This window comes from Blennius ocellaris (assembly GCF_963422515.1).
Source record: "Blennius ocellaris genome assembly, chromosome: 12".
NCBI classification, from domain to species: Eukaryota; Metazoa; Chordata; class Actinopteri; order Blenniiformes; family Blenniidae; genus Blennius; species Blennius ocellaris.
Window position 1 is genome coordinate 11,139,176 of NC_137661.1, and position 17,956 is coordinate 11,157,131.

Below are 17,956 nucleotides of genomic sequence, written 5' to 3' on the forward strand. Positions count from 1 at the left end.
ATAGGGCACAAAGCAGCGTCCACCTGTCCTGCTTCCCTCTGTCTTCTGCCTCATTCCGCCCACGAGCAGCACAGAGGGGCCCTTGTTTGATCCACCCTGGACAGTGCCTCACTTTTTTTTCTTTCTTTCTTTTTTTTTAAACGCGGACTCCATGGCAACACTGTTCCCGTGACGAGCAGCTCTGACTTTTGCCCCTCCTGCTCCCGAAACAAAGGCAAGAAGTTATGGAGGGAGGGAGACAGGGGGGGAAGAGAGTCAGGGGACAGGCCGATTGTTAGGGGGATGAAAGATATGGAGGAATGAGGGAGGCTGTTATAGGAAGGTGTCTGGGATGGAGGCTCCGAGGCGAGACCTCCTCGGCTATGTGTGCCGAGTCTCATAAAGAAAGTAGAGTTATGAGGCTGCGGGCAGTGCCAGGGACCGTCGGCTGATCCAGGTCGACACTTTTAAATGGCTGCTCTCTTCCACTCAGTCCCACCAAGAAACCAGACCTGCTGAATGTGGTTTACTGGTTAAAATCAATGCTTTTGCCAGAATCGTAATAATTTTTTATTAGAGTTAATACTCTAATCAACAGCTGCATGTAGGAGTTGTGTTTTTATAAAAGAGAAAAACAACAACAAACTGTTCACTAGTTTTGTCAGTTGAGTGAACTGTTTTAATCTCCAGAAGCCGGTAACCTGCCGGCCAAAAAACTAATAGAAGCAAAGCTTCAACAATCCAGAGAAAGGGATTCACAGTCAACATGTGATGAGCTCCAACAAGATCATATTTGCTATTTTTGCTTAAAAGATGAAGCAATGGTTAATCTATTGGTCTGTGGATAAAAGATTAATCAGAAGCAAGTTTCCCCCCCCCTTCTATTATCTGTTTGCATATGCTGTTTTTTCTCAGTTTAATACCACAGTGCAGTCACACAAAGAAATTGAGGTTTTGACCTTGAGCTCTGGAACTGTAAAGGGTTTTTGTTATTTAAAAAAAATAAATAATAAAAGGTTAAATACAAAGAATAAGGACTTGTTTGTTCTATTCTTTCAGACTACGTGATATACTATTGTCCCATGTGTGCTCAAGGATATCGCCGTCAGAATTGTGTTTTTGTCAAATGAAAAAGACAGTTTGCAGAAGAAATGAAGATGAAATATTTGATTTGCTGAGGTTCTAATCTTTGTGTTTTCTAAAGTGGCCAAGCATGTAGGCTGCCCACTCCCTGCAGGGCTCGGGGTGGAGGAACGGGCTTTGTTAGGGCCTCATACATTGTTACCTTGCATAACTTTGTAAGATCTGTAGCAGAAAACACATTTTTTATCAGGACGAGAGAGAGAGAGAGAGAGAGAGAGCGAGAGAGAGAGAGAGAGACTCCCACAGTCTCTGTGAGCAAGCAGGCAAAAAGGAAGGTATTGTGGATCAGTGTCCACTCTGCCTGGTACCGATGTCTCCAAATCGGTCTGACTTAACCAGTTTACAGACATTAAAGTCAAAGTCTCTCCTGAAATCTTTGTCAGTTCTGTTGACGTAGGAAAAGCCAGGTGTGCTCTAAGTCAGATAAAACATTTAAATGCGATGGTCTGAGGAGCCCTTCAGCTTGGGGGAAAAGTAAATTCCACGGGCAAGCTTTAGTCGTGCCGTCATAAAACACTTTCCGAGAGAAGTTGTAAAACATTTACGCTGTTCAGTTACTGGACGTCAATACCAAAGATAGTCACGCCTATCGTCCATATCTGTCCTTGTAGCTTCACTCATATCAGTGCTACTTAAAAGAAGAGTTGCGCAGCCCTTCTTAACTGTGTGAGATACTCGTCTCGCTTGTTAAGAGTCTTTCTTTCTGCTTTCAGCCCCGGACATCTTTCAGCGATGTTTGACAAACAGCATTACGAGAGCCCACCTGTGTACAGCCCTCCTTTCACCTCTCCCTCCAACAATGGCTACGGTCCACCGGGGAGCTTCCACGGCCCCCAGAGCGACTACAACGCGTACCCTCCTCCACCGGGATCCTACTACATTGAGGATAAGCCCCAGCACTTCTACAAGTGGCTGTCGCCTCCGGGGATCGTCAAAGCCATGATGGCCACCGTGATCGTTCTGTGTGTGGCGATTTTCGCCTGCGTTGCTTCCACGCTCATGTGGGACATGCAGTATGGATATGGCATGGGGACGGGTTTTGGCACCGGTATGGGCTACGGCAACGGATACGCTGGCGGCAGCTATGGCTCAAGCTACGGTGGCTATGGAAACTACGGAAACTATGGAAACTACGGCTCCTACATTTCTCCCTACTCGGCCAAAACAGCCATGATTGCCATCGTGGCCATTAACTTCGTAGGAACACTGGCCTTCTTCATCGCAAGTTTCTCGAAAGCCATCATGTTTCGAACGAGGAAGTTCTTCCTGGCCATCCTCATAAGCAGCGTCATCATGGCCTTACTGCAGGTAATAACACTCGTTCAATGTAATAGTTATAAGAGACTTGTACTGTCACTGATCAAAGAAATCCTCTTGAAAAGCTCAGGTGTTTTATCTTCATTTATATCTCGATGGAATTTAGATTCATGAGCATATATGTAAGTGTTCTTTTTACTGAGTCATGAATAGTTCACACTTGTGGGGATTTGAAGTGTGAGGATGATAGAGACCAACAGTGTCAACAGCATTTCACATGACTGTAAACGGTTCTCTGTAGACTTTGGTAGTTAGTGTTGTACGAGCCGAATTATTTGCGGCAAGTTGGACCACAGATGTTAGAGATCATAATATGCGGTGCCATTTTAAAGTAAGACGTGAACACACTATCATTTCTGAGATCCAATTTGTTCTTGGCTGTTCAGTACTCAAAGAGTCCCTTGCTGTATCATGTTTGTAATTCACTCCTCCGATACTTTTGTTCATCTTTACCCTTCATACACAATTATATTTTTCAGCACATTTTTCACATCCAGTGTATATCGAAAAATATTGTTCTTAGAAACCATTGATCGGTGAGTTCCAACAAAGTATTTCAAAATCAAACGAGAGAAGCATTGAGAATTTGCTAAATAGTTTTCATCTTGTAATATTTCCAAATATTGTTTGGTTCAGAACATTCGGTCACAAGACTCCTGCTGACTGCTGACTTGTTGATGATGCTGCCTTTCTCACAATTGAACTCTGATAAGGAGTTCTATTAGTTTGGTTTCAGTAATCCCCGATACTGAACAAGTATTCCATGTATATTCACCAGTGTGACCAACTGTGCTTCTTACAGGGCATCATTAACATCGTATACATTGTTGGAGTGAACCCAATGGCGCAGAGTTCCTCCAATATCATGTATAATCCAATGCTCATGATGTGCCAGAGCATGTACCAGACCGGCTACTCCCAGATGGGAGGAGTGGGAGGCTTCCCCATGTACAATCAGTATCTGTACCACTACTGCTTTGTGGATCCGCAAGAGGTTTGTTACTTTTCCTGGATTTATTCAGGTTTTGTTTTGGGTTTTTTTAACCCTTGTGTGGCGTTCAAAAAAACTTCCTTATGTGGCGTTAGTGGCTGTTTTCAGCCACTAACTTTGACAGCCGTAAAATTATATCAGAAGAATATTTTTTTAAATTTTTTTTTGCATAAATCTGTTAATCAACCTCAGTCCTGATCAAAACTACCAATTTTTTTTTTTAAATAGTAAAAATTAACCCTTTAAATGCCCAGTAAGAAGATGAAGTCACTGATTTTGGGAGGGGAAAAACACAAAATTACCTCTTTTCAATATAATAAATGATCAGAGACAAGAAATGTATTACATGTTATCACGGTCTTGGATATGTCAAAGATTAGTAATGCAACTGACTTTGAAGCATATTTAGTTTTTGTGCAGCATCAGCTTTTCCAAAAAACTCCCTTATGTGGCGTTGGTGGCTGTTTTCAGCCACTAACTTTGACTGCTGTAAAAATATATTGGCAAAAAAATTTTGGAAATTTTTTTTGCATAAATCTGTTAATCAACCTCAGTCCTAATCAAAACTACCAAATTTATTTTTAAAAATAGTAAAAATTAACCCTTTAAATGCCAATTTAGAAAAGAAAGGCACTGATATGGGAAAAATACACGCATTATTATCTATTTTTTATATAAAATGTGATCGGACATCGGAATTCTTTTACATGTTATTACAGTCTTGGCTATGTCAAAGGTTAGTAATGTAATTATCTTTAAAGCATATTTAGTTTTTGTGCAAAATCAGATTTTCAAAAAAACTTCCTTATGTGGCGTTGGTGGCTGTTTTCATCCACTAACTTTGACCCCTATATAAATATATCAGATAAATATTTCTTCAAAAAATGTTTCAATAAATCTGTTAATCAACTTCAGTCCTGCTCAAAACTACCAAATATTAAAATAAATAAATTCAAAATTAACCCTTTAAATGCCCATTTAGAAGATGAAGGCACTGAAATGGGAAAAAATACACACAAAATGACTCATTTTCAATATAAAATGTGATCGGATATTGGATCTTTTTTACATGTTATTACAGTCTTGGCTATGTCAAAGATTAGTAATGTAATTATCTTTAAAGCATATTTAGTTTTTGTGCAAAATCTGATTTTCCAAAAAACTCCCTTATGTGGCGTTGGTGGCTGTTTTCATCCACTAACTTTGACCCCTATATAAATATATCAGATAAATATTTCTTCAACATTTTTTTGCATAAATCTGTTAATCAACTTCAGTCCTGCTCAAAACTACCAAATATTTAAAAAAATAAATTCAAAATTAACCCTTTAAATGCCCATTTAGAAGATGAAGGCACTGAAATGGGAAAAGATACACACAAAATGACTCATTTTCAATATAAAATGTGATCGGATATTGGATCTTTTTTACATGTTATTACAGTCTTGGCTATGTCAAAGATTAGTAATGTAATTATCTTTAAAGCATATTTAGTTTTTGTGCAAAATCTGATTTTCCAAAAAACTCCCTTATGTGGCGTTGGTGGCTGTTTTCATCCACTCACTTTACAGCTGTAAAAATACATCAGATAAATATTTTTTTTCCATTTTTTTTGCATAAATCTGTTAATCAACTTCAGTCCTGATCAAAACTACCAAAAATTATTATGTTTTTTTAAATGAACCATTTAAATACCAATTTAGAAGATAAAGGCACTGATATGGGAAAAATACACACAAAATCACCCATTGTCTGTGTGTGTGTGTGTGTGTGTGTGTGTGTGTGTGTGTGTGTGTGTGTGTGTGTGTGTGTGTGTGTGTGTGTGTGTGTGTGTGTGTGTGTGTGTGTGTGTGTGTGTGTGTGTGTGTGTGAGACCTTTGTGCACTGACCTTGATATAGCTAAAAAATGTAAACATGCACCCAAGTTCTCGGAGCTACACAGAGTCTACATAGAGTAAACAAAAACAAAGTGCTGGCCAGGTGGCCTTTTCATCTTGAGAAGAGGTCCCTTGGCACTCAGATTTCACAGAGTTGACCTGGGCCAAACATAAACATAAACAAGGTAAGTCTATTTCAGCGCGTGCATAAGTTCTGCTGGCCATTTGCTAGTGAGAAGAGCAGGAGAAACATGAAGAGGAAATTCAGTGCAAGAGAGGCCCTGGATCTTATAATGGAGAGTGAAGAGTCATCCTCCTCAGACACCACCACCTCAGGAGAGTCCGATGCTGACTTTGCTCCACCCTCGACTTTTTTTACCACCTACCCACTTGCCCAGGAGCTCCTGAAGAGGAAATTGGCCTTGGTTGGAACTGTGAGAAAGAACAAGCCGGAGCTGCCACCCAACATTGTGCAGGTGAAAGGTGGAGGTGCTCTCTCCTCCGTGTCTGGCTTCACCAAGAACACCACAGCTGTGAGCTATGTTCTGAAACAAGGCCGAAATGCCATCCTGCTGATCACAAGACACCAGGAGCCAGCGCTGACGGAGGGCTCAAAGCAGAAGCCAGATTGTCGTCGCCTACAACCGCTGCAAAGACGGGGTTGACAATCAAGATAAGGTATGTGCCAATACATATTTACCACATGCATCCTATTGCTGTTAGCTTTCTACTGAATTTCTGTGCTTGTAAAAGATATATATTTTTTAGTTTTGATGAAGTTTCCATATGCCATGTGCAGCTATTTCCCGTTTTGAAATCAGGACTTATTGTTTTCTTCTTCGATTATCTTTTTAGCTTGTCGGCACCTACAGCGTCAAAAGGAAGACCAATCAGTGGCCCCAGGCGTCATTGTTCAACATAGTTGAGGTCTCAGCCTATTGCATTGGTTATCTTCCTGGCGGTGGATCCCTCGTGGAATGAGGGAAAACACTACAAGAGGAGGCTTTTCTTAGAAGAGCTGGGCAACGCTCTGGTGTCTCCAGCAGTGTTGAGGAGAGAGCATCTTCCTCGAGCAGCAGTTACTGCCGCACTGGTGAGAAATGCAGGTTGCTGCAGCTGCCCCAGCAGAACCAGAAGAAGAGCCAGAGCCATCAGCAGCCACCAGCAGGTCAGGAGGGAAGAGGGGGGCCTGCATCTTGTGCAAAGGGTGAAAAAGAAGTGGACACATGCAGCCGTTGTGGAGGGCACACATGCAAAGTGCACCAGATCACATGCTGCAAGTCCTGCTGGAAGGACTGAATCCCTGCTGCTGCACAAAAGTTCATAATGTTTGTAATGTAAGATAAAAAAAATAAAGAATTTCCTATGTTCAATCACTTTATATTGAAAATGGGTAATTTCATGTGTATTTTTCCCATATCCGTGACTTTATCTTCTAAATTGGCATTTAAAAGGTTAATTTAAAAAAAGTAATACTTTTTGGTATCAGGACTGAGGTTTATTAACAGATTTATGTAAAAAAATCGGAAAAAAAATATTTATCTGATATGTTTTTACAGCTGTAAAGTGAGTGGATGAAAACAGCCACCAACGCCACAACAGGGAGTTTTTTTTTTAAACTGATTTTGCACAAAAACTAAATATGCTTCAAAGATAATTACATTACTAACCTTTGATATATCCAAGACTGTAATAACATGTAAAAAGAATCCAATATCCGATCACATTTTATTTTGAAAATGAGTCATTTTGTGTGTATTTTTTCCCATTTCAGTGCCTTCATCTTCTAAATGGGCATTTAAAGGGTTCATTTTTATTTATTTTTTTAAATATTTGGTAGTTTTGATCAGGACTGAAGTTGATTAACAGATTTATGTGAAAAAATTTTGAAGAAATATTTATCTGATATATTTTTACAGGGGTCAAAGTTAGTGGATGAAAACAGCCACCAACGCCACATAAGGAAGTTTTTTTGCCGACAGTGCATTATTGACCGAGGGAAAAATTTAAAATCAAATTTTTAAATTGCATGTAAAAGTAAGCTTCCTCAGCAAAAATCATGCCATTTGAGCCAATACAGTGAAAGTTATAGTCAAATTAAGAGGAAAAATTACTCCAAGTGGACGTTTTTTCCCCCAATGCCACACAAGGGTTAACTTTCATTATTTATATATATATTTTTTTTTTAACAATAAATCTATCATGTAATATGCTTAATATCACTCATGAGTCCAAAAGCAAAACATAGGAGTTGGCTTTTGATGCGAGGGGTTGCAGTATCTTTTCCTGCCAGTGAATGCAGTTGAATTTGTACATGCGGTACAGTATGCTGTCACTTTGTCCTGATTATCAGCTGATAGCCCCGTACCATCGCAGATACACGATTGCCCTGTCAGGTACATAGGTTAAACAAATGGAGAGAGATCTCCACCACTTCTGTTACACTCCCTCTTCCTCTTCATATCGCCAGATAAGCAGCGGACGCTTGAATCACGGACCTTGTTAAAAGTTACAGCTAAAAGCCTGCTGATATTCTCCCTGCTATAGACTGGTGAGGCAACAAGGTAAAGTGCAGGTTGTCCTTCATCGCCGGGACGCCTCCACTCACAATGCGCTTTATGACATAAAAAAAACAGGAGGTTGAAGAAGAATGTAGCGCTTAAAACAAGTTGCATCAACAGAAGAAGACAAGTATATGGAAAAATGCAGACTGCACAATTTTATAGTGGTGACATTTTCAAATATTTTATTAGTAATCTTATCGACATAAACTCAAATAAACAATATATCACATGTGTAATAATGATAACGAATAACAGAGTAAACAAGAGAAATATACTGGACGCTAAACAAACTGGTTGTGATTTAAACCCTTTCAGTATGAAAAAAAACCCCAGTTCAGCTACTTGCTGATTATTTGTGTTATCAGTTATTATTTATTATTATGATCTTTTTTTTGTAACAATATAAAAAAAAATTGTCACGGACATGTACTTTTTTTCTATTTTCAGGGAGTTGCTATGGTGTGTGGATTCCTGGTCGTCATTGCCTTTGGTGTTGCTGCTTTCTTTGCACAAAGAACAAGAGGGAAGATCTGGCGCTACGGAAAGCCCAACATTTACTGGGACCAACCTCTCGTCGGTGGGAAGGCCTCGGAGGGCAGAGATGTGGAAGAATGGGTAAGAGAACGAAGGACAATTGACCAAATTTAATAAGTCTGGCTTTTCATGGGATTTTCAAAAGGAGGGGGGGAATTATGTTTCGACCCAAACTGACCTGGAGGTTTTGCCGGCAGTGAAACGAACAGGGTCAAACAGACGCTAAATCCAGCATGAGGGTAGAATATAATGTGCACTCACAAAATTGATTAAACTGTGCCATTTTTTTCGCTGCTGTTATTTTCTTCTGCCACGAAGGACTCGAGCACCAAAAGTGACTGACATACTTTACTTTTTTAATGATGTAACTCGCTGAAAGAAGTCGTTTATTTGGTTTTACCCTGTTTTCTTCTTGTTCAGTTATATGTTGTTATTGCTCGTCTTTATGTGTTCAAAGTCCACAAGAAGCTTTCTTCATAGATATTTATGAGGGGTACAGTCACACTGCAGCAACACTGCTCCTTATGACTGAGTCACTCTGTTCAGGGTCAGGCCCTGATAGCAGTAACTGGCTGTTTGTTCACGGTCTATGACCTGGTTTCACTCTGAGTAATCATTAACCACCTGAAGGAGAGTGAGCAGGCAGGTGGTTTCTGGAGAGCCTACCTTGGCCGTTTTTTCAAACATCGGTAGCAGGAGAACGTTACCTTTAGTTCGAGTTGATAATTGACTCGACCTGCCCCCTTTTTGAATGACGCCTGTTACATAGTGACTAGCAATGCGCGGGAGTGTTGTAAAGTCACAGCTTTAAAACCTCCAATCGAAACAATAGTCACAGGATAGCTGGACATTTGGTTAACGAAACAACATCCGCATACGGGCACGTCCTTCTATTCAAGCACACACATTCCAATGGAATGGTGAAGTGGATTCTCTTTTTATCTACCACAGTATCAAATAAACACACATCAGTACATTTTACCCACAGCTAATATTAATGAAAATGTGTCATTTAATGACCAAATGAGGCAGTAAACACACGTATGGTTGTATTGCATTATGTAGTGCTGTGTGTGTGTGTCTGAGAGAGGTGGCTCTGACCATAGCATCATCCACACAGAGGTCAACATGCAGAAAAGAGTAAATGAGGCTATTGCGGAGTGAATTGTATGACTAGCACCAGTGTTTCATAATGGAGCGAGGTAATAATGGTTACTGATGTCATCGGGTCTCCTTTATTTATTGTCTCTGCATTAAGGAATTCAATATTTTTTTAATTATCTGCTTCACTGGCAAAGGTGAATTTTTGATCTTTGCGATTATCTTGAACAGACATGTTTCCATTTTTATGACATTTGGTATTTTTGATGAGAGCACTGCCGACCATTACTAAATGCTGGGTTATAGCGCAGAGTGAAAATGCGGCTGCCTGCTAATCAAAGCCGAGAATCCCTTCCAACATCTTCGGGACCCATGTGATGATACGGTTTCTCCCACAACCCTACAATCATTCATTCAAAGTTTAAGACATATTCCTGAAGTTGACTGTGATGTTGCTGCACTACCTGCATTTGTGAGCCACAAAATGAGTCATCGGCCTTGTTGTTCTCCCCTAAACACTAGGCCAGTGACAGTCTGAAGCTGTGGTTGGGTCGTGATTGGACCGTCTCTGTTGCCGAGCTCGGGGAGGCTTGGCTCACTCTGATGACCTCACACACAGGCTTCATTCAGCTCGCCCAGGAGGGCCGCATTGTGTCTGCTGCATGAGGTCATCAGAGCCTGTTTCTGCAGCGCTGTCTGCGTGCTGGAACCACTACGGCGCTGCATAGAAGCACATTAAAAGCGTCCAGAGCTGACATGTTACAAATGTCCAAATAGCCTGACGATATTGTTTGGAACAGCGATTTAAAACATTTTCAATGCTAATTTTGCTAATTTCAGGAATTATCTCAAAGTTCGTAATAATCCATTTCAGATAATCCTGTGATTGCAAATTTATTTTTGTGACATGCAAAATAGGTTCTGTTTGTTTTGAAGTACCTTTATTTTACACATTTGCACGGTCTGCAGTTTGTGTCTGAACTATTACTTCTCATTATACAGTTGGTAAAATTAGTAAATGGGCACTTTTTGTTAAAACTGTAGATATGTTTGGTAAATTGTGTTGTTTGTATGGATTTAGACTCAATTGGGAATTTTACCTGGTTTTCGATTAAATAAATCAATCACTGTATTATCAATGTGAAACCTGGCGATTTGCTGGTTTTGCCTTCACAAGTGGCATCACATTGAAGGAAAATGCGTTTTCTCAGATATTCAGGCAGACATTTACTGGTGACATGTTTCACTTATCAAGATTAAACGTTCCTCACATTTTCACACCCTCTTTTATTTGCCAGTACTCAAATGCTCGTACTCATTTCTTTCTTCTCCATGTATCACTGCATCTAAATCAAAAAGCCCCCGACTGTCTTAAAATGTTCCACGGTTCTCTCTTCATCTGCTATAATTCACTGGGTTCAGGACTGTCGGGCGTTCATAGTCTTCCTGTTCATAGTCCAGTTGCCTGCTGTACTGCACACCGTGAGGGCATTGTTGAGATTCTTGCATGAGCTACTTTCTTCAAACAGGATCCTCCTGCAGCTGCAAAGTAGGGCAGCTCTTTCCCAACCAAGCACTCCACCCACCAAGATTATTGTTTTTTTTTGGGGTAAGGCTGATGTTTGGCTGTGCTCCTGCACTGTGAAGACTTATAGGAGAAGAGCAGTGATTGTACTATGCCACAAGGCATTAAATCCTAAAGTAAAGAAGTAAACTCTCCCGCTGATCAGAGTCCAGTGTCTGCTGAGGAGCTGATGCTTCATGTAGCATTAATATACTGCTCAAAAAAATAAAGGGAACACAGATAACACATCTCAATTAATGAAACATTGCAGTTGAAAGTCTTTATTCAATATATAGCAGAGTGCGTTGAGAACAAAATAACACAGAAATGGTCAATGTAAATCAAAATGATTATCCCATGGAGGTCTGGATTTGGAATCACGCTCAAAATAAAAGTGGAGAATCACATTGCAGGCTGATGTGAAATTCATTCACAATTAGTGTTGTTTCCAAACTGGACAGGTTGATTTCAGCCCAGTGTGATATACTTGGAGCTACGTCGTGTTGTTTAGGGGTTCCCTTTATTTTTTTGAGCAGCGTAGAATGGGACGTGTCCATTAATGTCCTTGCTTTGTGTGGCGTTCCTCTATAAGGCCTCAGAAATTCCTTGGATGAAGCACTGACCAATCCCAAGTCCTTTAGTGTGACAAATCCATACATGCAGACCCTCAGGCCCCATGGGGAAAACTGGGAAACGGAGATTAGCGATGATGTTTTTATATGGGAGCACCTCTTTTGTTTGAAGACAGAGCAGATCCGTTCCAGATGTTCGTGCAGACAATAGCAGCAAGGCTGGAATCATTATTCAATGTTTGGTATGTTTATAGTAATGCGATGACTAATCACTTTGATTCTCAAGAGAATCACAACGACCTCATAATCGAGACAGATGTAGTCAAATCCTGTAAATAGGGAAATGTGTTACACTGCAATTTAAAAGATTTAGTTTTATTTGGCACGAGTGCTTTATACATAGTTAACCTGTTTCCCGTCTTTGTTTTTGCTACCTTGACCTTTTGAACCATTGAACCAGACAGAAAAGCTTCGTTTCGTTGAGTAGTTGGATTGTGACATCCAATTTCAGGGTTGACTGCTCACTCAATTTTTAACCACTAATTACCATACTTCCATGCCTCTCATTCTCCATTGAAATCCCTTATTAGAGCCTTTGCTTAACTTCGATATTTCTCAGATTATATGTTACAACCAGTTTTTCCCCGAGCTAAACTGATACTGAGAAAAAAACAAACGTTCAGTTTAAATCAAAGTGAAAATTAAAATAATGGTGTATTGAAGTCGATACGAGACAGACAGTGAGGACCAGCAGTTGGCTTTTGTGTAGATTTCAATTGTTTCATTTGTTTGTTTGTGCTTGTTGAGTGTTTTCCTTCTGTTGTTTCCTGCCTGCTGTAGGTGAACAATGTGGAGGAAAGTCGCAGCGTTCAGGATGCCCCGACCCTGCTGGTTTCAGAGAAGGGAGGTGGTCTGCTCAACGCCTCGGCCAACAGTGTCATCTCCTACCCCCCTGCCAAGGTGGACAGCGGTTCGTATCACCAAGAGGCCTTTGACAGCCATGAGTAAGTGACCGACTGGTTTCAGCCCCTTTTTACATTCAAAAAAATCTGTTTTTGTAAAGTTGAGTACCTGTACTCTATTTCTTCCTAATTTTTAGTTCATAATGTTACATTTAAATGGACTTCCTGAACAAATAGTAGAATAAATCAAAGTAAAAAATATCACTTTTTGCCAGAGCAGATGGAGACATGCTGACTCATGGTGGCAGGAGTATTATTTATTTAAATTAGTGTGCGTTTTGTGAAGGTACACATTTCTCGCTTGTACAAATGGTTGGAGAAGCAGCAACAACTGTGAACAATTCAGTCTCATTCAAAAAGTACCTTCAACGTTGGAGTCTGGATACTGCAACGAAAAGCCCAAAACAAATCAGCGACAAGTCATGTGACTCACAAGAAATATATAATCACAGTCTCTAAAGCCCATGGAAACATATTGCCCGACCCAAGAGAGTTTACTGTGTGTGTGTGCGTGTGTGTGTGTGTGTAAGACCTTTGAGCCCTTGCTGGATTAACTTTCCCTTGTTTTCTTTCTCTCTCATTCTCATTCAACTCTCTGAGGAGGAGGAGAAAAGACAGGATATTTGTGAACAGTCGTAGTTGACTTTTATCAAAGCGAGGAATTTCTGGAGAACTTCTTTTGTTTGTCGAGTCCATGAATTAGTAATGTGTACGCAGAAATGTTGTCTCGTACACTTGCTTAACACTTACTTAAAGGCACAGGCACGTGTCACATCTGACTGCCAGGAGGTGGAGTTGGTTCAAAGTACAGAATATTTCAATGATTTCCTCTCTCACAAAGTAAACACAAGGTTTCTGAACATTTTCATAAACCAAAGAATGTCAGCTTGAAGACCTGCCATGAGTTGTGTTGTTGACATAATCCAGCCTGTTATAAGAACTGGTGCCATTTGATTTAGATTCCCGAGCAAATCCCTTCAAACCTGCATGTTTCCCTCTCCAGCTGTAAATAGCTGCACTCTCCTCTGGTCACGTAGAGCCTCTGCGTGGCTCAAAGCCAGACTGAAGGGTGTGAACCATCGTTTCATGACTGGTTCAGATTGTTCACTATTGCCCATATAGTTCATTTCTGGGTCACGTCAATGATTCCTGGTGTTATTTAGGTCATGGCGGTTTCAGTACCCAAATGATCTTTCAAATGAGTTTGTATTTCAATTTATTTGACAATTCAATTCATTCATTTCTTTATTTAGTTGAAAGTCATCCACCGTTTTTGTTCCACTGTAACAATCTCTGGATTCTGTGTCTAACCCTCTCAGGGTTTATCTTTGCTTTCAATAAAAGGTCAGTCCATTAAACACTGTTTTCAGTTGGATCACAGTAGTATGCCAAAATGTAATGGTGCAGGCAATGTACCACCTGTACTCACAAAGTACCAAAGCAGGATTTAACATCAAGTCTTTGTACAAAAAAAAAAGAAAAAAAATACAATATTGGAAACATTCCCAAATGTTGACAAGTCACTGATAACTGTATGATTGTTTGTCATTAGGTAAAACAATCATTATAATGTCTGTGGACTGACGTAATTTCCTTCTGGACAATTTGATAGTTCCGGTCAGTTATGTTCTGTCAATGTATCCACATTAAGACGGGTTAGTTTGGTAAAGGTTGATCCAAAAAGCTTGGTTCCTGTGCACCTCTAACCAATTCTTCCTCGTTGCTTAAAACAGCTGAAAACAATGATATTTCTTATGTTGTTTTTTTGTTTCTGTCCTGAAGAGACCCAGACAGAACAACCAGCCGTCCATCAGAGGTTTTTTCTCATGGTGGAAGGACAAGCTCCAGCCCTTCAGAAGAGATGGGCGGCCGCCGCAAACCTTCTGCCAACAGGGGCAAGAGACGCCGGCGTAACCCAGAACTGGACGAGTCGCAGTACGAGACCGAGTACACCACAGGAGGAGAGACGGGCAATGAACTGGATACTGAGGAGCTGGAGAGGTGACTGTACTATTTGTGACCGGCTCACATGCGGCTTGGATTAGAGACGGAAATGTCATTAACCAAGAACTCACCATGCAGATTGCAGTCAAATACGTTTGCTCTCTTGAGGCCAGGCCCAAATTGTGGTACTTGAATAGCTGTAAGCTCAGAAAATGAAGCTCTCGTGAAAATACTTTCATTCTAAGTATAGAGCAGTAATGTAATGCACGCTAAAACATTAATGTTTGGAATAGTCCAGTGGCCCGTTTGTTTATTCGGTCCAGGAGAGTAGTTAATCCTCTCAGGCATGCCGGTTCACATGAGTTTTACTCAGGAATAGTGAGAAAACTGGAACAAATAGCACAGAAATAGAAGTCGCTGTAGAGACGGTACTCTTCTCTGGTTGTGGTTCCATGTACTCATATCCCAGAAATATTATGGGGTTAAAGAAACCATTATTGTAACCAGCCTTTGAAAAGTGTCGCTGTGTTACAGTAACAAGCCTGAATAAGGTTGTCATTTCAAGTCTCTCTAATTAAACAAAAGTCTGTTTTGTTTTCCACTCTGTCTCTCCGGTCCTCCAGTGTGTACCCAGTGATAACTTCAGACGCTCAGCGCCACGAATATAAGAGGGAGTTTGACGCGGATCTTTGGGAGTACAAGCGCCTGTGTGCCGAAATGGACGACATCAATGATCAGTTGAACAAACTGAGCCGACAGTTGGACACTCTGGATGAGACGTCCGTCAAATACCAGGTCTGAGAACACAGTGCTCACCTCACGAGGTCAAGACAGGACATCACACACTGTTTATGAACGTGCAAATGATCACCATGCAATTATGTCAGCATGTGCAATAAAAACTCCAATATGAATATTACTTCCTCCACCTCTGTTTGGAGACGTACCTGCTCCTATCTGTACTATAGACTACCAATACAGGTAATAACTACCACCCACAGGGTCATTATAAAGTTTTAAAAAAAAAGATATGTTGTTGATATTACGTAGCCTAATATTCAGAAAATCATTCTGCTAAAAGGAGACAACGTAAGCATCAGGAAAAACTCTTACTCTTACTTTATCTACACTTTATCTCGACTATGTGAAATTCCAAATGACAAAGAAAAGTGACTCAGATAAAAAAGGTCATTATCTAGGACATCTTCAGACAGTGGTCATCACTGAACAACATGTGAAACAGAAAGAATGTGAATGATTCTGTGTGCAGTTCTTCCAGCATGTCACAATGTGGATTTCTTCCTTTCTCAGGCTGTGGCGGAGGAATATAACCAGCTCAAAGATTTGAAACAGGTGAGGCTTCTCTTCCTTCGGCCACCATTAAAACGACGCATGGCTGTGATGTCAGTGATCATTGAGCTCGTAAAGCAGGACATCTGTGTTCCATGTCCCTCATGAGAGAGTCTGTGTTAGATTGGGGTTTCTCATAATTTCCCTCTTCAGTAAAATGTGTTTCGTCGGTGTACAGAATGAAAATAAACGTTTCTCCGCGCTGCTTTTGTAGACACCAGACTACAAGTCGAAGAAGAAGGACTGCCGCAGGCTGAGACAGAAACTGTTCCACGTCAAGCGCATGGTGAAGGACTACGATAAGAACCACTGAAGAGCCTCCTCGGCCCGCAAACACACAACACGGGGGGCCATGATACACTCCAGAACGCTACCAAGACTCTGACACACTGAGACCAAAGTTTCTCACCCAACACACACATACACACACACACACATACACAGGGAACATACTGTAAGCTAATAATAGTAATGTCTACTTGTTTCGTTTTTTTTCTGACCACTTCTGATACACAGAATCACTCTGATTTTGGGAGCTCTTGAAAGCGGGAGCTTCACTTCCAGTCCCTCCCAGAGGGAACTGATGTTCCCGACCGCCGTCGGCTTTGTGTTTTGCAGCGGCGTGCCAGGATCCGAGGGTGTGGTTGAGGGAAGGTTGTTTTAACGTCACCTGATCCTCAGTCGCACGTCGTAACACTGAGCTCAGTTTCAGTGATTGTTTTCTCCTTAGACTGGCAACTTTTCTCAGTTTTATCTCACCAGATAAGAGACGGAGCAGTAGTGTCGAGAACATAGTGAGAGTCGAGACAAAAGATTTTCTATCTATTTGACACTTCGAATGGTGTTATCTTTGTCTGAACGTGATCTTGAGTTCAAGCTTTTCTCACATCTGTGTCAGAATAACCACCAAAAACATCTCTGTGTGAGGTTAACAGCGTTCTAATGGGACTATGTGTTTTGTTTTGTTTTGTTTTGTTTTTGTATTCTCGTGGCTCAGTATCTTCGTGAAGAGTTTTATTATGATTTGGTACAAATGCAATGAGACCAAAAGCAGATACACTAGCCAATGAAATGTGCAGCGTTATGGTTTTGTACATATTTATGATGGACACTGTTTGTACTGCATACCAAGAACAAAAGTAAAGTTTACCTAGATGTAGCGGTTCATTAGATTATTTAGCGATTGTACTCATCAAAGACAATAAATAACTTGTTTGTTTTGTTTTAATCATTGGTCATTCAAAATATGCTTGGGGGTATGTTAGTAGATTTAGCCAATATAGTTGGTTTTTTTTTTGTTTGTTTGTTTTTTTTATCAACACACTCCTCAACAAACTATAAGGCATTCCTGTCTCTCTGTTAAGCTATTTTTCCATTTTTTTTTTTTAAATTGTGATAAATGGTATTAATCAGTTCATGTAAAAAGAGTAATGATCCACTTTACATTTTGAAGGTGTTAAGACAACATTTTGATTGTTGGTGTATTGTATTTTTATGAAGAACATTGTGGTCGTTTTACAACCCAGTTGTGAGCCATTCATTTTGTGAGAATTCATATTCATTGATGCTTATTTTACAATTTTTGTAACTGAATGCTTCCATAAATTATGTTGTCTAAGAAGTATTGAATTTAGTGAACAATAAAACTGCCTAATTCTGTAAAAAAAAAAAAAAATGCTACCAAGTAACTTGTTGCCTGCTGGTTTGGAGGTGGCGCCTCTTTGCTCCTCCAGCAGGGGGAGCAAGAGGACTTTCGCCTTCACAGGGGGAGTCCATTGTGGGCCGCCACTGCCCTCTATCGGTACAACTCTGAAAACACTTTGCAGCACTGTCTTATCCCTACTGTTTAGCCTGTGTCCTCCATGTTGGAGAAATGTCGATCACAGTTTTCACTCATACTCAATTCACACACCACAAAGAACATGTACACTTTTATTTCTTGCAATGTAAAAATAACAAGTGAGTCATTTTCTTTAACATGATTTTTATTTTTTTTTATTTTTTAAGTTTTGGCATGGTCATAGAAACAATTATTTTAAATGTAAAGTTATACAGTCA

General features: G+C 40.3%; 1 protein-coding gene across 1 annotated transcript; it reads left to right on the plus strand.

Moving 5' to 3' along the window:
- Nucleotides 1-1,854: 1,854 nt before the first annotated feature.
- On the plus strand, nt 1,855-17,541 carry LOC308137283 (occludin; the record flags this gene model as incomplete). The annotated part of the gene is made up of 8 exons (XM_080505901.1): nt 1,855-2,430; nt 3,242-3,433; nt 8,319-8,486; nt 12,483-12,646; nt 14,387-14,605; nt 15,172-15,343; nt 15,860-15,901; nt 16,113-17,541. 8 exons carry the CDS (start codon nt 1,855-1,857, stop codon nt 16,209-16,211), a joined length of 1,632 nt encoding a protein of 543 aa, XP_080362027.1. The 3' UTR covers nt 16,212-17,541.
- Nucleotides 17,542-17,956: the final 415 nt, after the last annotated feature.